General features: G+C 33.2%; 2 protein-coding genes across 5 annotated transcripts; both read left to right on the top strand.

Moving 5' to 3' along the window:
- The first annotated feature begins 1,622 nt into the window (after positions 1-1,622).
- LOC132065586 (transcription factor SRM1-like) lies at positions 1,623-22,107 on the top strand. Of its 4 annotated transcripts, none has more exons than XM_059459033.1 (4): positions 1,623-3,240; positions 18,819-19,279; positions 20,130-20,453; positions 21,845-22,107. In XM_059459033.1, the coding sequence occupies exons 3-4, from the start codon at positions 20,140-20,142 to the stop codon at positions 22,089-22,091; spliced, it is 561 nt and encodes a 186-aa protein (XP_059315016.1). In that variant the 5' UTR covers positions 1,623-3,240; positions 18,819-19,279; positions 20,130-20,139; the 3' UTR covers positions 22,092-22,107. The 4 variants fall into 4 exon arrangements, with proteins under 4 accessions (XP_059315016.1, XP_059315017.1, XP_059315019.1 ...); XM_059459034.1 differs by lacking the exon at positions 1,623-3,240 and adding an exon at positions 15,614-15,690 and having other exon boundaries at positions 18,436-19,279; XM_059459036.1 differs by lacking the exons at positions 1,623-3,240; positions 18,819-19,279 and adding an exon at positions 15,614-15,690.
- Positions 3,234-7,383, top strand: LOC132065583 (uncharacterized). Its single transcript, XM_059459030.1, has 3 exons — positions 3,234-3,700; positions 4,629-4,952; positions 6,222-7,383. The coding sequence occupies exons 2-3, from the start codon at positions 4,639-4,641 to the stop codon at positions 7,093-7,095; spliced, it is 1,188 nt and encodes a 395-aa protein (XP_059315013.1). The 5' UTR covers positions 3,234-3,700; positions 4,629-4,638; the 3' UTR covers positions 7,096-7,383.
- Positions 22,108-22,439: the final 332 nt, after the last annotated feature.

Here is a 22,439-nt window from a genome sequence, read left to right as displayed (position 1 = left end):
GTGCACGTGTTTAATTTTGCCCCATTTTTATTAATTTCCCCCTTCCTCCATCCATCTACTCTTCTTCAAAAAAAAAAAAAAAAAAATCTCTCAATTTTCCATACTCCATTTTTATTAAGGATCTGAAAACCCATACCCAATTCTCCTTCATCTTCATCATCATCATCATCATCTTCATTAGGAGTTGAAAAAAAAATCACACCAACTTGCTCAAATCTAATCCAAACAAACCCAAATGTGAAATAAATAACACCAAATAGAACAAAGTTCATTCATTAATTTGATTAAACAATCAAGAATTTAGAGAAACCCATTTGGTGTTCTTCATAGCTTTCTCCAAATTCTTAGCAATGGAGTTTAATTTTCTCCCCAAATCAACTCAAAGAATTAGTGCTTAAACAACTCCAACCAAGCAACATATTTAAGATTTTCTTTTAACAAGGATTTTTCATCCTTATTTTTTTCCAATTTTTCCTTTTTCTTTCTTGATTTTTCATTTTTTTTTCTTCGCATTTTCGTTTATGGTGGAAAGTTGTTCTTTAACAAGTTGTTCGAATCATATGTGGATTTTCCATTTATAATGGATATTATTTTGACAACAAAAAAAATGGGGATGGATGAAGATGAAGAACTTAAAAAGAAGTTCAAATTTTATTGTTAAATGTATAGTTAACGGACTATTTTCGCCACATCAGCAAAAAGGGCCATTTTGCCGGTGAAAAATTTGTCGTTTACGTGGTTTGTTATTTTAGACATTATCTCTACCCTCATTTATGTCGTTTGTTATTTTTGGTAAAACACTCTACACACACATATATATCTACAAAACTACACTTGTAAGTTGTAATCCTCTGTATGTCTCGGCTTATTCTTTCTTCGAACACATCGCCAATCTATACTTTGATCAACAACTTCACAACCAATGGCCTCAAGTAGGAAACCAAAATGGAAGATGAAATTTCCTTCCAAATCATTAGAATAATATCATATGAAGGTTATAACTCTGTTTTTGCATTCTTGATTTGTCTCTCTCTGTTGTTTCAGAATTTTGAGTATTAACTACAATTTTTGTCATGCATTTTTTTTTTTTTAGGGAGTTACAGAAACATACCCATCTTTTCCAGTTCTGATAAATTGGGTTTTCAAAAATTTCCTATGCTAGTGAAAAAAGAAAAATAACAACCAACTCTACAAGTTCTAATTACAAGAAAAGGGAAGCAAGGATAGAAACTTTAGTCGAGGCCTCAGGTTCAAATCCTAGTAGATACGAAAAAACTACTCCCTCCATCTCGTGATTTTCTTTTACAAGTCCCTTAAGAAACATTAAATAGGAGAGGTTTTTAATTATTTTACCCTTCAATGGTATTTGAACAATCATAAAATGACCCCATAATTGAGGTGTTTGTAGTGTTCAAGAACAGTAAATAGTAACTACTAAGGGTGTAAGGGTGAAAGGGGAAAAAGAATAATTAATTTTATCTTGAACGTCTAAAAAGACAAATAATTTGAGAACTTATAAATAATATAATTTAGATATCATTTTTGACACGGATAATTTGGGACGGAGAGTAGGTGATTTCTTCTAATTTGTCCAAGCAAGAGTTACATTGGTCTGTGCCGGCAGGAGGTAGCATGTATTCCGTGGAATTAGTCGAGGTGCGTGTTAGATGGCCACATTGTAGTTATGGAAAAAATAAAGGAACTTTACAAGTTTAATTCAGTTTTGAAAAATCCAAGTGTGACATTTCTATGCTAGTTATTTATTAGGTTTGTTTGGTTTTTGGGATTCTTAAGTTTTCTCAAATATATCTGTGCATCTGTACTTACTTTAAGTATTCAGTAAGTGAAGGTTTGATACTGGAATGAATTCATTCAGAAGCTAAATTAGAGTATCGAATGAGGCTAAAGAAGTTTTATTGACTCTACTTTGTGGTTAATCATAATGCTTTTTGCTAAGTGTGCTAGTATTTTTAGAGTCTCGAAAAAATGTCTAGAGAAAACTGAAAAAAGGAAAAAGAATGAACTTCTATGATGCATTTCTGATTTCAAATGAGGAATTAATTAATCTTTCGTACAATCATTTGTTCAAAGTGGCAAGGATTTTTTTCCTTTCTATTTTGTTGGATATTGTTCTCAAACTTTTAAGCTTGAGATGTATACTAGTGGTAGAAGATGCAACTGTTATAAGTTGAACAATCTTAGAATGATATTTACTTTGTAGTGGAATAGCGGAGATAGGATTAAATGGCTACCTCGTATTAATGTAATTGATATTCTACCCTTTCATAGGAAAAAGTGGGACCTATGAATGAGTAAAATTTGTTTACAGCGCGGCGCCGTGCCAAAGAGGTGCTGCAAAGATCATTTCCTCTCCCTAAATTAGTAGTATAGATAAAATAGTCTAGAGTACATATTTTCCGAGAAGAATTCTATGTAATCTCCAAATGCACCAGCATATACTAGGATATTATCAATGGAAAAGGTAGGTGTTTGATTAGCTGTGATGCTGACATCTATGGAACTGGTAGCTATTTTTAGGATCAGCCCAAGTCATGGTATTTGATTTCTCATTAGTATGAAATACCAAAGGTGGCCCTTTCTCTTTTTAGAGGCTTTTGAGTACTAGACCAAAGATGTTGACCTGTGTGTGTTGCTTGATCTTTCAGACGAAGAAATGATAATATTTGTTTGTCTTGCCCAGTTGCCTTAAAATCTCGTATTATCCTATATTTTGATCCATAAAATAATGCAGTTACTTGTGTTTGTATATTTGTGTGGCCTCAATTTTGAAGTGAACGGTCGCACTAAAAAGGAAAGATCTTTGGTTCTATGTACAGTTTTCTGATGAAGATGTTCTTTTTTTTTTTTTCCTTAAAGGAAGCATAAAGTTAGATCCGGTGCACAGCAATAGATGTTGAAAGCTAAGTGATGGAGATGTCCTAGTGTCGGCCCACGCCACGCTCCAGAGGTGCCCTCTGCTGGTACAGTGATTAAAAGAGAGGGGGGGTTGGGAGGAAAGGCACCTGTTTAGTTCTATGTATATAACCTACTGCTAAAGTTTGGTATGCAAATATAGCCATTCTAGAAGGTTGCGACAACAGAACAATACACTAGAAGATGCTGCAAATGAACCAACCGTGCAAGGAACATGTAATGGCATGAGAGTTCGTGAAGTAAAAGGCCCCTGCTGCATTGGCTCATCCGTAACAAAGCAGTGGTCATCCTAGTGAAATCCGAGAGGTTATGGTTTACCACGATAAACAACAGATTCTCATTTGCCAGAACCAAATATGTGATCTGTGAATAGGTATTCCAAATCAAAGATGTTGTCTTCCTCGCTGCTCGGGTTTGAACCGGGATAAGTTCCACCACCACTAGGCCGGGAATAGATGGTAATTGCATGGTAGGATTTGAGCTGGGATGAGTTCCACCTCCACTAGTGCCAGGAATTGATGGCAATTGCAAGGAATCGACACAACAACCTCCCTCGGGAGCTCCCATGGTGCTCTCAAAACTATTCTTAGCACCACTACTAGAAGATGTACAACCATGGACTCCAATATGATCAGCAATTGATAATGGCAAACTTGCAGTGTTAACGACAGGACCTACTTGAGTGGCTCCAATCAACTGCTTGGTCAATAGCTCTCCCAGCTCATCCGCAACATTCTTGACTGGATGAGTGTACATTCTAACTGAGGTAAGTCATTCTAACCACTAAGGACTTGTATGTCAGACCTAGACTATTCTAGACCTCTAAATTTATCCTTTTCGCACTTTTTATTTCAGGAAATTAGACCCAAATGACCTTGGAAATGGGTGGTCTGGAACTTTTGACCCCCGTTTGCCCATACCTTCAAGTCAAAAGTGAAAACTTGTTGAACTTGAAGTTTTGCCTATAGGGCAAGTGAGGTCAAAAGTTCACGACCAGCCACCTCTAAGGTCATTCTTGTAAATCACCCTTTTTATTTCGAAGGTCAAGATTGCTGGGAAACTAAGAAAATTTCTTGGCATTTGATCATATTCAAATTTGTCATCTGTGATTGGTTTAAGATTGAAAAAGGATTTACACTTTATTAGCTTCTTATTTCTAATACAGAAATATCTGTTCAAATTCTTATTGTTTAGCTCATCATAATATCCCTTTCCGCATTCTTTTTTACCTTCCCAGAGCTAGTTCATTAATTGGAGATTTACTATTTACTTTTGCTTTAAATGGTTGAGAACCTTCCAAAACAAATAAAAAGTATCTAAATATAGGAACAACAGTCACAAAAGTAAACTCTTTTTTCCCACAAAGTCATTTGTTACTGTATTAATCTTGCGTAGTTAGCCAGTGGTCTCATTGAAGTCTTATATTTCTGTGGACAATTTGGTTGTTTTCCTCGATGTATGTGCAACTTAACACCTAGAAACAAAAGTCGTTTGGGTCGGTCATTCCCCTTATTGTGCCACCTGCTCCTTCCCCTTACTAATATCTCACTTCTGTAGCTATAAAAATAGGAGTCTTTCCTTCATTTTTTCCGTTAGCCAAGTGTAAGGGGTTACAAAGGATCATATATAGAAGTTCTCCACTTTGAGAAAGCTCTTCAGAAACTTTCACTTTTCTGGCAAACCTTTCACTGCAGATCCAACAAAATGAGCTCTGACCAAACATGCAGTAGCTCCTCCTGGACTAAGGAGGAAGACAAAGCATTTGAGAACGCCCTGGCTATCTACTCTGGAGATAGCGATCTACTGATGAAGATTGCAGCAGCAGTTCCTCAGAAATCTCTTCAAGAAATTACTCAGCATTATAATGACCTTGTTGAAGATGTCAACGACATTGAATCGGGAAAAGTCCCCCTACCCAAATATGGGAAAATGCAAAGTTATTCCAGCCATAGAAGTAGATCATCGAGAGCAGTGGTAGAACGGCGAAAAGGGATTCCTTGGACTGCAGAAGAACACAGGTGAGGCTTTATAACATCTGACTAAATTGATGATTATTTAATCTCTACAATAATGTGTTTCTATGTTTACAGTATTTAAAATTTGCTTCTTTAACAAGTTCTTTTCAACAAAATTCTTCTTTGACAAAAGCGGTGTTATTCTTTAATCTGTAACCAAAATCATTTCTGATTGTATAGTATGTGTAAATGTATAGTAGAATCTAAGTTGATCTGGTGTGAAACTTTTGAATAAGAACCTGCTGCTCAGAAAATTAAATAAAAAAATTGGAAGAAAGCCCCTCTGCTTTGGTTAGCAATTTCTTCTTAGCTTTTCTTTTCTCAAGAATAATTAAAGGCGGTGCTTTTTTGTTTTCTGTGTTAGTTTGCCTTTTTTCATAGAAGAGTAGTACAGCTTGGTAAAAGTAATGTAACGTAAGAGATTGCGTCATCAGTATAATTGTTTTTCTAGCCAACAGATGAGTGACGTATTATATATGGACAAGGTACTATATACATCAGACTTTTAAAGGCTTCAATCTAACTCGTGTAGGAAACACTTGTGAATTTGTTGCCGACAAACGGTGATGTGAAGAATATAGGTATATCGCCACCAAGCTTGGGTCATTTATAACTAAAAACCTCTAGTTTCTTCTTTTTAGCACCTTGTGAATTTTGAATCCCATGCGAAGACCGAAAAGGCAGTTAGATGATGGTAATAAATGATTAGGTCAAATAGACTAGAGCATATTCATGTATTGAAGTTTTTTTCCCAGTATACGATATTTATATCTCCTTTCCTTTTCTTGGTAGAGCATCGGCTTGAATCATCCAAAAACAAATAATAGAAATATGGATCTGTGGTTGAATGGAAATGGGACTATTGTACCATTTCAAAAGAAAAACAAAACAGAGAGGGACTATTACAACAAGGAATAATGATGTGCTGAGTGAGGTGATTCTATACATTTCTCAAATTAACATCCAATGAGTTGTACCTTACTTGTGGATATTCTATTGTTTTGGATAGGTTGCAGGTCGTGTTAGTGATAAATGTTTGCTAAAATAACACTAAAATTGGTAATTCAAACTTTTTAGATGTATTTGTTGGATGTAGATGGAAGTAAAAAATGTCTATATAATCATAACGACCGTGAGTAGCATTTCAAAGATGCATAAGAATTGTGCTGATTGAGAGAATGTATTAGTTTTCTGTAGATATTGTCCTGCAATTTACTTCTCAGATTAAATTCCAAGCCTAGTAACTTCTTTTAATCTTCTTTCCTTTATTAGGTTGTTTCTCCAAGGGTTGGAGAAATATGGTAAAGGTGATTGGCGGGGTATATCGAGGAACTGTGTGAGATCTAGAACAGCAACACAGGTGGCAAGCCATGTCCAAAAGTTCTTCAATCGATTAAATGACAATGACAAGTCGAAGAGGAGAAGCAGCATTCATGATATCACTAGCGTGAATGCTGCTGATACTACTGAATCTTCACAAGGTCCAATCATTGACTATGTAACTGAAGCTTTTGACACAGGAATGATATATTTACCAGGGCTAGCTACCAACTGCGCTATTGAAGCACCATCTGCTGTGAACCCCGAGAAATTCCCGCTTGGTGCTGCTGTTGGTAGTGAGTTGAATAATTCATTTCCAGACATGGATGAGTTCCTGCAAAGTATAGATGACCTAATCACTGAACCGGCAGAGAGCACCTCTGGAGCAGTTGCTGGTGGCACCGGAATGTACACTCATCCGGTTGTTAAAGTTGGGTCCTTAGAAGAGCTAATGACCAATCAGTTGGTTGGATCCACTCAAGTAGATCCTATGGCTAACACTACAAGTTTGCCATTAGCAATTGTTGATCAGATGGGAGTCCATGATTGTATAGCTTCTGGCAGTGGTGCTAAGAATAGTTTTGAGAGCACCATGGGAGCTCCCGAGGGAGGTTTTCGTGTCGATTCCTTGCAATTGCCATCAATTCCTGGCACTAATGGCAGTGGAATTCATCCCTTTTCAAATCCTACCATTCAATTGCCATCTATTCCCGGCACTAGTTGTGGTGGAACTAATTATCATGGTTCAAATCCGAGCAGCGAGGACGACGACAACTTTGATTTGGAAGACCTATTCTCAGATCCCATATTTGGTTTTGGCAAATAAGAATCTGTTGTTTATAGTGGTAAACCATAACCTCGCTCGGGTTTCACTAGAACTGCTTTGTCATGGATGAGCCAATGCAGCAGGCGCCTATTACTTCACGAACTCTCATGCCATTACGTGTTCCTTGCCTGGTTGGTTCGTTTGCAGCATCTTCTGGTGTATTGTTCTGTTGTCGCATCCTTCTAGATATTTGCATATCCATTGCATATCCAGTGCTGGCTTCTATTGTATATGATGTATGTAATAGCAAACTTTGCCGGTAGGTTAAATATATAGAATTATTTAGAACAGGTATACCTCTCTCTGTCTTTTGCTGTGCAAGAATATCTTTAAACTCTATGTTTACAAATAAAAGCATGCTTTAGTAGTTTCGAATCTTATTTTCTACTTGCGTTGAAATTTTTCTTTGTTCCTTATTTTTTTTTTCTTTTCCAAGTTAATCAGTGAAGTAGACTAGAGGGGATTGTGGTGAATAACTGCATACAATTCAAATATGTAGGATTAGACTTTCATGTGAATGATGTGATAGATTATTTTTTTCCAGAAAATTTTAAAGTTTATTTCAGAGGAGCAGCTTTTTTTTTTTTTTTTGGTTTCCATCCAGTGTCTGGTACCTGCATTAGATCCCGACTATTCCTGATTCGCGCCTTGTAGGGCTTATTCTAGTGAATCAAAGTGGCAACACTGTACAGATATGATGGATGATTTTTTGTCGTATTTGCATTTAGATTATTCCAATCATTCTATTTCAGTTTGTTTAGTTTGATACTATCTCTATATTTCAAAATCAAACACTTGATATTTGTAGAAATTTTCAATGTATAGAGGTTTTTAGATATTGTAATACAGGGGTAATCAATATAGTTTGTGTTGGAATTTCATTGTATTAGCGGCTTAAGTATTATACAGTCAAACCTCTTTATAATGACAGCGTTTGTTCGAAAATTTCATGGTTGATCTACTGAAGTGTTGTTATGTATGTATACTGACATTTCATATTTAGATCTCATTTAGTTGTTATAAATAAAAGTACACAAACAGTTATTGTTTTTTTTATGTTACATATAAATGAAACAGTATACTTGTTAATTTTAAAATCTCAATTAATTTTAATATCTCATTAATTTAAAATTGAAAAGACTAATAAATTACTAATAAATACATAACTAGTTGTACCATATTGATAAAGAATTAAAATATAAGGAAATATGCATTTAAAGTAGGGAAAATAACACTCTATGGCATTTTGGGTAAAGTATTTACCCGAAATGGCCATAGCTTTTTTTTTTACATTTTGTATCCTTCATCCCATTTTTTTTTTTTTTAAATAATTACCCGAGATAGCCACCCCCCTCCCCCCCCCCCCCCCCCATATCAAACTCCAAGATGCTATTTTTCCTTCCAAATCTCTTTCTAATTTTGGTGTTTTTTTAAGGGTAAAGTGTGTATAAAACACATACATTATGTTACACTTTTAACACTGTATAAATACTGTATAACACTGCATAAAACTGTTGAAGTGTATATAAACAACTCTTATTCGTTATTATACATTTTTATACAAGGTTTATACATTATCTACAGTAGGTGTATATTGTTGTATAATGCTGTATATACAAGCTACGACCATAATTTGTTGGGTCATAGGTTTGTAATTTAAAAATATGGCTATGCAAATGTAATTTTATGTGCTAAATTGTACATTACTGAAATTCCCCCTTTAAAGTATTTGAGAATTGAAATATTTCAAGTTTGACATAATAATTCTACAATTGTAGGTTGTTTAGTAAATTACAGTCTCTTAGTGATAATAAAACGCTTGAATTACGAAAATTTTGTTCAAACTTTCAGCAAAAGGGAATTTAATTGATTTTCCTTGAAGGTTGTCTAAAAGCTTAAAAGTTGACTCTTCTCTCTCACTTCAAGTAACAATTGACTCTTAACAATAGCTTTTTACTTTTATACATAATATATTTTTTACGAAATATTATTACACAATATTTGAATATGACTATTATAGAGAGATAACTTTACAAAGAGAGTACCACTATAATGAATGTCACTACTGTTATGCTATTATAGAGAAGTAAAGAATATAACATGAAAAATCGGTTGCGGAAAAAATCAGACAGTTATAGTGAAATGATGTTATAACGAATGATAATTATAGAGAGGTTTGATTGTAATTTTAAAATACAAGACGCGCATTTTTAATTTAACTTAATTATATAATAATGACATTTAGAGTAATCCACTCTAATATAGTTAATTTAATATTTTGAAGTTTGTATGTAATCAAATATCGCATAATAAATGAGAGATGAGGGAGTTATAGAAGTTGGCGGCAGTTTTAGGGGGAAAATCAAATAATTAGTAATATTCCCTCGAGATAAAAAAAAAAAGAGTCCACTTAGCCATTTGCATATTCCTTAAGAAAATGTTAATTTCTAGACAAAAATAAGTAATTTGACTAAACTGCCTCTAATTAAACAGACATTGGGATTTGATCATATAACACTTAATATGGGCAAATATGAAAAACGAGGTTAATTTTTTCTTGATTTGATAAGTGGACACTTTTTTTAACCCAAGAAAAAAAGGCTAAGTGGATACTTTTTTTGATGCGGAGGAAATAATATCTAACAAGATTAAAATAAAATAAAATAAAAATAGCAACAACTCTATCTCTAAGATCTTTATGGAGTGTAGGACTAACTTGACTTCAATAGTGTTAATTGCCTAATTATTGTTAATTACTTTATCTCTTTGGTCCTCAAATTTGCGTGTTCAAAGCAATGAAGTTCCTTTGTGGCTTTAAACATTAGTTGGGGTCTTGGGGAAAGATGCATTTTACCCCCTATGGTTTTCTAAATTTAAATACTCTCTTTGAATGATGTATAAATAGTAGGGATGCTTATCGGTCAGTTCGTTCCGGTTTTGTGTTACCTGTTCAGTTAATCGGTTTTTAGTCGATAGTCAAATCAATAAGATATTTTTTATCAGTTTTTGATTAACCGGTCCTTAACGATTCAATTTTCAGTTTAACAATAAGAAAATGTTCCTCTAATTTTAATATCAGATGACTTTTAGTTAGAACACTCCTTCCATTAGTCCAAAATTTCAGTTCTAATGTTCAAATTTTGCGTCGTCAAAACCACTTTCAGGACTATACAATAACATTGCTAAAACTCTTTTATTATTATATTTATTCAAACTTTCAATAAGTTAACACTTCCATGAAGATATAATATGTTGACGTTTAATTGTAAATATTTTCTAATTAAAGTGCAAACTAATTGTTGATTACTTCAATTTCTTTTTGCAGTATATTCCTGAAGATACAATATGTTGACGTTTAATTGTAAATATTTTCTAATTAAAGTGCAAACTAATTGTTGATTACTTCAATTTCTTTTTGCAGTATATTCCTACTATAGACTCTAGTTATGGTCCTATCTCATGATTCAAGCTCAATTTCATTAATGTAAAAAGAGGAGCAAATTAATTTTAAGTCGAAAACATCTTGAAGCTTGTTATAGATAATATGAGAGATGTTATAGATAAATATCATTTATTATGTTATCTCTAAGAGAGAAATTAGGCTTTGTAATTTTGGGATTAAGCAGCTTTTCCCTCATAAAGAGAGGGTAAAATACACTTAAGAGAAATAAAGAATTCCCTCTTCTTCTAATATAAAAGTTGCTTTATTATTTTATCTCGCCTTTTATTTTGAAAAGATCAAAGGTACGTGTTCTATAAATACACCTAATTAACAGTGGCATACTGGTATCATATTGATTTCTCAATCTTGTGGATAGTTGCAGTCGAATTGCAAAGCTTGATTTCAATATATGAAACTAATAAGCATGCAAATAGGTACTGCCACACGTATTTCTATAGATGGAACCTACTTATTTTGATTGTACTCATTTATAATCATGGTCTATCTAACGTACAAACAAGGATGACAATTATGTGATCCATTTATTAGTGTGTGTTCTTCTCTAGAATAAATTGCTTAATGCCTTGATAAGTTATCAACACGAGGTATAATAATTGAAAAGAAATATTTGAATATTTTATATCGAAATAGTACTATCTAAGTAATATTCGATAGTACAACATCAATTAAGGGCTACAGAAGAACTAATTATTTATCTAGAAAATTATGATACTAGTAGTGTCGAAAGAGTATGTGATTATGGAGAATAAATTAAAGGCTCGAAGAGCTTAATTATGTACTATCATGTTATTTTTTAACCGTAATATACAAAGTTATTATGATCGAAATACAAGCTGAAGTAAACCCGAAGTTTACTAAAGTAAATGGCTATCGTATTGAAGCTATAAATGATTGGAGGATTAAATATCTTCAAAATCAGTGGGTAAAGAATATGTATGTGAGTGGTTACCCTCTTTATTCTCCAAATTATACTATACAAATATAAGATAATGAAATCAAATAAAAGTTTAAAAAAAATAATTCATGTCATACAACGTAAGTTTCTAAAATAAATCATGCCATGATAAACTTGAGTTTACTAGTATAAATAATTTTATTAGTCGGCATGGACTATCTTGATTCAAATATGATGTGCAACTTGAGTATTTGACATATATTGAAGCTAGAAGATTCTTCAAGAATTTATTATTGTTATTCTCATGATAAATTGATTATCTAATGTTGATTGAATTCCTCAAAGGTGAATATGTTCACCTGTTGTGTGATATCTTAAATAGATGCATCAATGAATGATCAATGTGAAGTTCAGTTTGACATTTGCATCATTGCTTGCTCAAAATAATTGAGTTAAGAGCACAATTTTCAAATTATGTATTCAAGACAATCCATCTTGATAATGCTAGTTTATATCCAAGCTAGTTTGGCATTAAATGCCTCTAATACATAGCTAAACCGTTGCTTATGAGAGCAAAGCTTCATGTCTTGGTATTGATATGATATATTATATACAACATCACTCGTATTGACCAATAAATTAAAAATAAGTGGTTCGAGGTTAGGAACCATATATTTCCATCTAATAGTTTTTTATGTGTGGTATATGATTAATTAATCTGTCATGATGCACAAAATGGGTTATGGGATATATGTAAGTTTTCCTAACATAAGGGAGAAAATAAACTTGAAAATATGTTGTGAATTAATTAGTTTTACCCTATATATATCCACGAAGGACAAAGTATACATGCATGAAGCATGGTAGATCAATCGCTTCCAAATGAAATAATCTTTGAAAAGGGAGAGAATTAAGCAAATGATCAAAATGGTCATAATAAGGATGCAATGTGCTCTTGAAGAGCATATGGCATAACACTTCATGAAACCTCATGAGAGGTTTAGGTACCTAAAATAATGAAAGTGATGAGATCTCAATAAGTTATGTCATATTACGAACCGATACAAATGATATATCGTCGACGATATCTTTGGTACACTATAGTGCAATATTGTAAAAGATTGTGAGGGTGTAAATTTTCGGTCTTTTGCTAACGTAGAAATTATTATCAAGTGAAATGACGCATCTTAGTCAAATCAATAAGATATTTTTTTATCATCATTTAAATGGAAATAGATGTTGTTATTACTTGACAAAATTCATATGAAAGTTTTTTTTTAAATGCAGAAGCATATACAAATTCTAGTTCAATCGGTCTTTAATTAAATCAAGCAAGGTGAATGCGATTTAATTACCTTAATAATATTCATTAACCAAGGGTCTATTTAACTTTGTGAAAATTAAATTTGAAATTGTTTGCAAATTGGTGACTTGAAATTTTAAAACTCTTAGTTCTCAGATCACTTTTAGTTAGAACACAAAATTCTTTGGTCTTGAAGTGCCATCTTTATCAACTAAAATATTTTGCTATGACAGTTCTATGATGTTGTTCAAATTCATATAAAGCGTCGTCAAAATTCAACAATACTATATGTCGATGGACTTTATACAATAACATTGCTAAAGGACAAAGCATATTATTAGTTGTTCTTCACACACATCTTATATCAAACTTTCAGTGATAATATGGTTAACACTTCCATGAAGATGAAGATTCAAGTTTTGGATTGGTGTTCTCATTTAATACGTGTTGCAAGATTTTGTCCCAATTGGGTTTTTTTAATTTAAGTGCAAATGGCGTATTATTAGAAATGATTTCCTTCAATTTTTTCATTGGGTTTTTTCTTGCAGTATATTCATTATCGATCAAATAGACATCTGTTATAAATAAATATCTTTTGTCATGGATTCATCATGTTATAATAAATATCATTTATTATGTCTATCTCTAAGAGAGGAGCTTTGTAAAATTAATTTTAAGTTCTCTTTCATTATAAAATACATCCCTCAAGAGAAATAAAGAATTCCCCTCTCTTCTCTAATATATTCTTCTTGCTTGTTTTATTATTTTATGACAAAGCTAAAGATAATAATTTCCTTTGGATTTTCAGTTGATCAAAAATCTCAAATACAAAAGAGACTGGAGAGAAATGTCACTTGAACCTATTTGTCTAGTGATCCACTAAGTATTCTTCGAAAGATAGCTAATAAGCATAATTATATAATTAGGGATGAAAAAGATAATTTTAATATAATCTTATTGGGTTATCGGTTTAACCATTCACTAAAACCTAATAATCGGAGGCCGAACCGATAGTCCAATAAAAAAAAATTACAAAACCGTAAATCCAATAACCTAACCGATAAATCAATAGCATTTTATCGGTTCGGTTTACCGGTTAAATCGCTTTTCGCACACCCCTAATAAATAGAGTGATAGCTTTCAATTTTGAAAGTTGCATTGATTAATATTCCTCGAGTAGATACATGGCTAACTCTGCCGTGTGAGTTTGCTCCCATTGTCCACCCCTAGTTCTTCGATTTAAAGAGGTGAACTATGTCGGTTGACAATCAACATAAAACTAACCAATTTATGATGAATCTTCACAATATAAATATCAAGAAATTATATAAATTGTTATGATCATATAACCCAGTTTAACTTATTTGAAATTGAAGTTCCAATGTTATTAACTATATACGGGATCATGGGTGGTGAATCCACAAGGGATAGCTATAACCCAATAATATAAACTTAATGTACCCCAAAAAATGTGGTGGATAGTAATTAATCCTTTATTTTTAATTGAAAGTCTCGAGTTTGAGTCTTGAGAATAAAGTAGTCTTTCATAGGAAGCGGTTGAACCCTCAAAGGTAGGACTTTCCGTTGCGAATTCAAATTAATCGAGAAATCCCAAAACGACTACCAAAGATTGGATAAGAATAAAATATTAAAATTTTCGGATGAAAAATAATTAACTTTTTTGACGTAATCCTTTTGTTGTAATGTCGCTTATCAAAGCATTATTGAAAAGTGTTAGCATTGGAAATTGATTCATACTACCTATTCTTAAAAGACAAGGTGACTAGAGGTTTCGTATTCAAGCTATATGAATAAAGTCGGCTTTAATAACAACCGCGTTACTTTTAGCATGAATTTAAATTAATCGGACTTTAAAGTAAGTACCGAACTTCGAGTAAGAAAACAAAACACAAAAAGATAAAGCGAGAAGATGAGATTTGTCATACATACAAGACTAAATCAGAACTAGTAAAAGAAGAGGAACCTAATTGCACATACTTGAGTGGACTAAAAAAGGGTGCATATATACCCTGCCTTTACACAAATGACATAAATATATTATTTTCGCTTACGATTTTAAAAAAAATCAATTAATTTTTTATTAAAAAAATTCCACGTTGCATTAAATTAATAATCTGCCCATTTTTTAGTAGACTTATTTTTATAAAGTCACGTGGTATTTTTGTTCTGTGGGTCGTGTCTGGTTTGTTTAAAAAATGGGTAGATTTCCACAAAAATATTTTTTTAAATGAACCAGACAATCCACTAGAAAAAAATTGTCACCTGGCTTAAAAAAATAAGCCTACTAAAACAAATGAGCAGACTTATTTCTTAAAAGCGATGTGGCTTTTTATAATTAAAAAACAAACTAAATATATATATTTTTTTTAAATCGTCAGTGAAAAAGGATATATTTGCCTCATTTGTGTAACGGGGTATATATGCATTATTTATTAACGAGAGATATATCTGATCTAAATCATAAAGTTGAGAAGTATATTTGCACTTACTCCCTAATGCACTCCACATCAACTAGACTAATTTAAATTCAAGCTAATTTACTGATCCGACTAATTTAAATTCATGTCGTGTAAAATCATTAAAGTGATAAACTTCCCTATCAAAATTTCTCATTCCTAACAATTATACTCGAATTTCTTTATTTCTAAAGATCAATCCTCATTAAAGGTGGGACACACCTTAATGGATTGATTTGTTCACTCTTTTATCATGTGTTTTATTTTTGGTAAATAAAACAAAACTTGTAATCCTATATGTCACCTTATTCTTTCTTCGAACACATCGCCATACTAATACAACACTAAGAAAACTTCAAATCTTCAAAACTAAAATCAAACAATTCAGAGATGAAGAAACCAAAATGGAAGATGAAATTGCCTTCCAAATGATTCCTATTTCTTATGAGATATGAAGGTTATTTTTGCATTCTTGATTTGTCTCCTCTCTCTGTTGTTTCAGAATTTTGAGTATTAACTACAATTTGGATCATGCAGTACTTTTTTTTTTTTTTTTTTTTTTTTGGGAGTTACAGAAAATATCCATCTTCTTCAGTTCTGATGAATTGGGTTTTCAAGATTTCCTATCCTAATGAAAATAGAAGGAAAAAAAAAAAGACCTCTAGAAGTTCTAATTACAAGAAAAAAGAAGCAAAGATAGAAACTTAAGTTGAGGTCTCAGGTTCAAATCCTAGTGGATGCGAAAAAATTAGTCCCTCTGACTAAAATTATTTATCGTGATTTTCTTTTACACGCCCTTTAAGAAAAATTAATTAGGAGAGGTTTTTAATTATTTTACCCTATGGTATTTGAATAATCATAAAATGACCCCATAATTGAGGTGTTTGTAGTCTTCAAGAACAGTAAATAGTATTCCCTCCATCCCATAATAAGTGTCACCTTAGCTAAAAAAATTTATCCCATAATAAGTGTCATCTTAGAAAACCAATGCATATATTGACTAGTTTTTTTCAACTTTGCCCTTGGACAAAATAAGTAGTATTACTCTAGATGATGATGGTTGGATTCCCAATGTCAAAAGATGGACTATTTGAGCATGCTCTAATCATCAAGTGGAAAAAGTAATTCTTTTTTTTTTTACTTAAGGGTAATTTGGTAAACTTCACACTTCATCATTGATTTCTTAATATGCGTGTTTTTTGCTAAGGTGACACTTATTATGGGACGGACGGAGTAACTACTAAGAGTGAAAGGGGAAAAAGAATAATTAATTTTGTCTTGAACTTATAAAACGATAAATAATTTGAGACAACTATTTTTAGACATCACGACAGATAATTTGAGACGGAGGGAGTAGGTGATTTCTTCTAATTGGTCCAAGCAAGAGTTACATTGGTATTAGTCTTTGGCAGGAGGTAGCATGTATCCCGTGGAATTAGTCGAGGTGCGCGGTAGATGTTCACATTGTAGTTATGAAAAAAATAAAGGAACTTTACAAGTTTAATTCAGTTTTGAAAAATCCAAGTGTGACACTTCTATGCTTGTTATTTATCAGGTTTGTTTGGTTGTTGGGATTCTTAAGTTTTCTCAAATATATCTGTGCATCTGTACTTACTTTGAGTTTTCAGTAAGTGAAGGTTTGATACTGGAGTGAATTCATTCAGAAGCTAAATTAGAGTATGGAATGAGGCTAAATAAGTTTGATTGACTCTACTTTGTGGTTAATGATAATGCTTTTTGGTTAATGATAATGCTATTTAAAACCGTAATATTTTTGCTAAGTGTGAGAGAGTGAGAAACATAAAAAATGGAAAAACTTAATTTTTTCTAAAAATTTGTATTTTTTAAAATATGAATATAAATATAGTTTTTCACATTTTTAAAAAATAATTAATTTTTTCAAAATTTTATAAAAAATGTTTTTTTTTCAAATTTTCTAGATTTTAGAAAAGTGTTAAGAAAATGAAATCATGAAAATCAAGATCTTTTAAGACATTTTAAAAAAAATAATCAAGCTTTCCATATTATTAACAAATCCATTTTTCCATATTTTAAAAGAAAAATCAGTTTTTAAATTTTTTTTTTTTTTTTTTTTTTTCCGGGTTTTATTTTTTAAAAGAAAAATCAGTTTTAATTGACTTTTCAGTTTTTTTTTTTTTTTTTAAACGGGTTTAAAAATAAATTTTTTAAAAGAAAAACAGTTTTTTAATTCGCGTTTTCAGTTTTTTTATTTTTTAAAACAGGTTTTAAAAATAAATTTTTTAAAAATCAGTTTTTTAATTCACTTTTTTTGGAAAAACGGGATTTTAAAAATAAATTTTGTAAAAGAAAAATCAGTTTTTTATTTTTTTATTCTTAAAAATTGACACGTAAGTGGGAATATTAAAAAAGTAAAATAAATGCACATGTGGCAAGAGAGAGTGTATGTCACTCTCCCAAAGAGGTGCTACAAAGATATTGCCTCTTTTAAATTAGTAGTATAGATAAAATAGTCTAGAGTACATATTTTCCGAGAAGAATTCTATGTAATCTCCAAATGCACCATGCTTTTTGCTAGTAGTATAGAAAAAATAGTCTAGAGTACATATTTTCCTGAATTCTATGTATACTAGGATATTTTCAATGAAAAAATGGTAGAGTGTTTGAAAAAAGGAGGAAGGACTTCTATGTGATGCTGACATCTATGGAACTGGTAGCTATTTTTAGGATCGTTTGTTCAAGTCATGGTATTTGATTTCTCATTAGCTCGATGAAGTATACTAGTGGTGGAAGATGCAACTGTTTTCTCAATCTTAGAATGATATTTACTTTGTAGTGGACTAGACCAAAGATGTTGACCTGTGTGTGTTGATATTGATCTTTCAGATGAAAAAGAAATGATAAAATATTTGTTTGTCTTGCCCATTTCCCTCCCTAAATTATCTATGAAAAAATATTATACATATTTTGATCCATAAAATAATGCACCAGCATATACTTGGTATTGTATGGAATTTGTGTGTGATGCTGACATCTATGGAACTGGTAGCTATTTTTAGGAGCCCAAGTCATGGTATTTGATTTCTCAAAAAGTACCAAAGGTGACCCTTTCTCTTTTTAGAGGCTTTTGGTTAGACCAAAGATGTTGACTGTGTGTGTTGCTGATCAGATGAAGAAATGATAATATTTGTTTGTCTTTTGCCTTTTTTTTATCTCCTTATAGGAAGCATAAAGTTAGGATCCGGTGCACAGCAATAGATGTTGCAAGCTAAGTGATGGAGATGTCCTAGTGTCGGCCCACGCCACGCTCCAGAGGTGTTCTCTGCTGGTACAGTGATTAAAGGTTGGGGGGGGGGGGGTTGTGTGTTGGGGGGAAAGGCACCTGTTCTAAATAGTTCTATGTATATAACCTACTGCTAAAGTTTGGTATGCAAATATAGCCATTCTTGAAGGTTACGACAGCAGAACAATACACTAGAACATGCTGCAAATGAACCAACCGGGCAAGGAACATATAACGGCATGCGAGTTCGTGAAGTAAAAGGCCCCTGCTGCATTTGCTCATCCGTAACAAAGCAGTGGTCATTCTAGTGCAACCCGAGAGAGAGGTTATGGTTTACCTCTATAAACAACAGATTCTCATTTGCCAAAACCAAATATGTGATCTGTGAATAGGTCTTCCAAATCAAAGATGTTGTCTTCCTCGCTGCTCGGGTTTGAACAGGGATAAGTTCCACCACCACTAGGCCGGGAATAGATGGTAATTGCATGGTAGGATTTGAGCTGGGGTGGAACCACCGCCACTAGTGCCAGGAATTGATGGCAATTGCAAGGAATCGACACAACGACCTCCCTCAGGAGCTCCTATGGTGCTCTCGAAACTATTCTTAGCACCACTACTAGAAGATGTACAACCATGGACTCCAATATGACCAGCAATTGATAATGGCAAACTTGCAGTGTTAACGACAGGACCTACTTGAGTGGCTCCAATCAGCTGCTTGGTCAATAGCTCTTCCAGCTCATACGCAACATTATTGACTGGATGAGTGTACATTCTAACTGAGGTAAGTCATTCCAACCGCTAAGGACTTGTTTGTCAGACCTAGACTATTCTGGACCTCTAAATTTATCCTTTTCGCACTTTTTATATCTGGAGATTAGACCCAATGACCTTGAAAATGGGTGGTCTGGAACTTTTGACCCCCATTCGCCATAAGTCAAAAGTGAAAACTTGTTGAACTTGAAGTTTTGCCTATAGGGCAAGTGAGGTCAAAAGTTCACGACCAGCCACCTCTAAGGTCATTCTTGTAAATCACCCTTTTTATTTCGAAGGTCAAGATTGCTGGGAAACTAAGAAAATTTCCTGGCATTTGATCATATTCAAATTTGTCATCCGTGGTTGGTTTAAGATTGAAAAAGGATTTAAAATATGTTAGCTTCTTATTTCTAATACAGAAATATCTGGTCAAATTCTTATTGTTTAGCTCATCATAATATCCCTTTCCTCATTCTTTTTTACCTTCCAGAGCTAGTTCATTAATCGGACATTTACTATTTACTTTTGCTTTAAATGGTTGAGAACCTTCCAAAACAAATAAAAAGTGTCTAAATACAGGAATAACAGTCACCAAAGTGAAGTCTTAAATATCTGTGGACTTTTGGTTGTATTCCTCCTTGATGACGTGCAACTTAACATCTACAAACAAAATTTGTTTTGGTCGGTCGTTCTTTTTATTGTGCTTCCTGCCCCTTCCCCTTATTAATTCTCACTACTGTAGTTATAAAAGTAGGAGTCTTGCTGCCATTCTTTCCCTTAACCAAGTGTAAGGGGTTACAAAGAATCAAATATAGAAGTTCTCCACTTTGAGAAACTCTTCAGAAACTTTCCCTTTTGTGTCAAACCTTTCACTGCAGATCCAACAAAATGAGCTTTGACCGAACATGCAGTAGCTCCGCCTGGACTAAGGAGGAAGACAAAGCATTCGAGACCGCCCTGCCTATTTATTTTGGAGACAGCGATCTACTGATGAAGATAGCAGCAGCAGTTCCTCAGAAATCTCTTCAAGAAATTACTCAGCATTATAATGACCTTGACGAAGATGTAAATGATATCGAGTCAGGTAAAGTTCCCCTACCTAAATATGGGAAAATGCAAAGTTGTTCCAGCCGTAGAAGTAGGTCATCGGGAGCAGTGGTAGAACGGAGAAAAGGGATTCCCTGGACTGCAGAAGAACACAGGTGAGGCTTTTCCTGCATATTTTGTAATGACCATGTTAGTTTGCTTTGAAACATCTGACTAAATTGATGATTATTTAATCCCTGCAATAATGTGTTTCTATCTTTACAGAAAGGATTTAAAAGTTGCTTCGTTAAGAAGTTCTTTGCCACAAAAGTATTCTTTTTTCCTGTTATTTTTAGATTGACAACAATTCTGTCAATTTGGTCCAAAAAATTGACAGAAGCGGTGTTGTTCTTTAATCTGTAACTAAAATCATTTCTAATTGTATAGTATGTGTAAATGTATAGTAGAATCTAAGTTGATCTGGTGTGAAACTTTTGAATAAGAACCTGCTGCTCAGAAAATTTGGTGTTGGAAAATATGGAAGAAAGCCACTCTGCTTTGGTTAGTAATTTCTTCAATATTCTTTAGCTTTTCTTTTCTCAAGAATAATTAAAGGCGGTGCCTTTTTTTTTTTTCTTTTTCTTTTTTCTCTGTGTTAGTTTGTCTTTTTCCATAGAAGAGTAGTACAGCTTGGTAACAGTAATGTAACGTAAGAGATTGCGTCATCAGTATAATTGTTTTTCTCACAAACAGATGAGCGACGTATTATATATGGACAAGGTACTATATACATCAGACTTTTAAAGGCTTCAATCTAACTTGTGTTGGAAACACTTGTGAATTTGTTGCTGACAAACGCTGATGTGAACAATATAGGTATATCGCCACCAAGCGTAGTTCATTTATAACTAAAAACCTCTAGTTTCTTCTTTTTAGCACCTTGTCAGTTTTGAATCCTATGTGAAGACCGAAAAGGCAGTTAGATGATGGCAATAAATGATTAGGTCAAATAGACTAGAGCATATTCATGTATTGAAGTTTTTTTCCAGTATACGATATTTATATCTCCTTTCCTTTTCTTGGTAGAGCATCGGCTTGAATCACCCAAAAACAAATAATAGAAATATGGATCTGGGGTTGAATGGAAATGGGACTATTGTACCATTTCAAAAGAAAAAAAATAGAGAGGAACTATTGCAACAAGGAATAATGATGTGCTGAGTGAGAAGATTCTATACATTTCTCAAATTAACATCCAATGAGTTGTACCTTGCTTGCGTATATTCTATTGTTTTGGCTGGGTTGCAGGTTGTCGTTAGTGATTAATGTTTGCTAAAATAACACTAAAATTGGTAATTCAAACTTTTTAGATGTATTTGTTGGATGTAGATGGAAGTAATAAAAATGTCTATATAATCATAACAACCATGAGTAGCATTTCCAAGATGCATAAGAATTGCGCTGATTGAGATCATGTATTAGTTTTCTGTAGATATTGTCTTGAAATTTACTTCTCAGATTAAATTCCAAGCCTAGTAACTTCTTTTAATCTTCTTTCCTTTATTAGGTTGTTTCTCCAAGGGTTGGAGAAATATGGTAAAGGTGATTGGCGGGGTATATCGAGGAACTGTGTGAGATCTAGAACAGCAACACAGGTGGCAAGCCATGCCCAAAAGTTCTTCAATCGATTAAATGACAATGACAGGGCGAAGAGGAGAAGCAGCATTCATGATATCACTAGCGTGAATGCTGCTGATACTACTAAATCTTCACAAGGTCCAATCACTGACTATGTAACTGAAGCTTTTGACTGAAGGAATGATATCTTTACCAGGGCCAGCTACCAACTGCGCTATTGAAGGACCATCTGCTGTGAACCCCGAGAAATTCCCGCTTGGTGCTGCTGTTGGTAGTGAGTTGAATAATTCATTTCCGGACATGGATGAGTTCCTGCAAGGTATAGACGACCTAATCACTGAACCAGCAGAGGGAACCTCTGGAGCAATTGCTGGTGGCACCAGAATGTACACTCATCCAGTCGTTAAAGTTAGGTCCTTAGAAGAGCTAATGACCAATCAGTTGGTTGGATCCACTCAAGTAGATCCTATGGCTAACACTACAAGTTTGCCATTAGCAATTGTTGATCAGATGGGAGTCCATGA

Source organism: Lycium ferocissimum, chromosome 7, assembly GCF_029784015.1.
Source record: "Lycium ferocissimum isolate CSIRO_LF1 chromosome 7, AGI_CSIRO_Lferr_CH_V1, whole genome shotgun sequence".
Lineage (NCBI taxonomy): Eukaryota > Viridiplantae > Streptophyta > Magnoliopsida > Solanales > Solanaceae > Lycium > Lycium ferocissimum.
The sequence above is the reverse complement of the archived record's forward strand: the minus strand, read 5'-3'. Positions and strand labels throughout refer to the sequence as shown.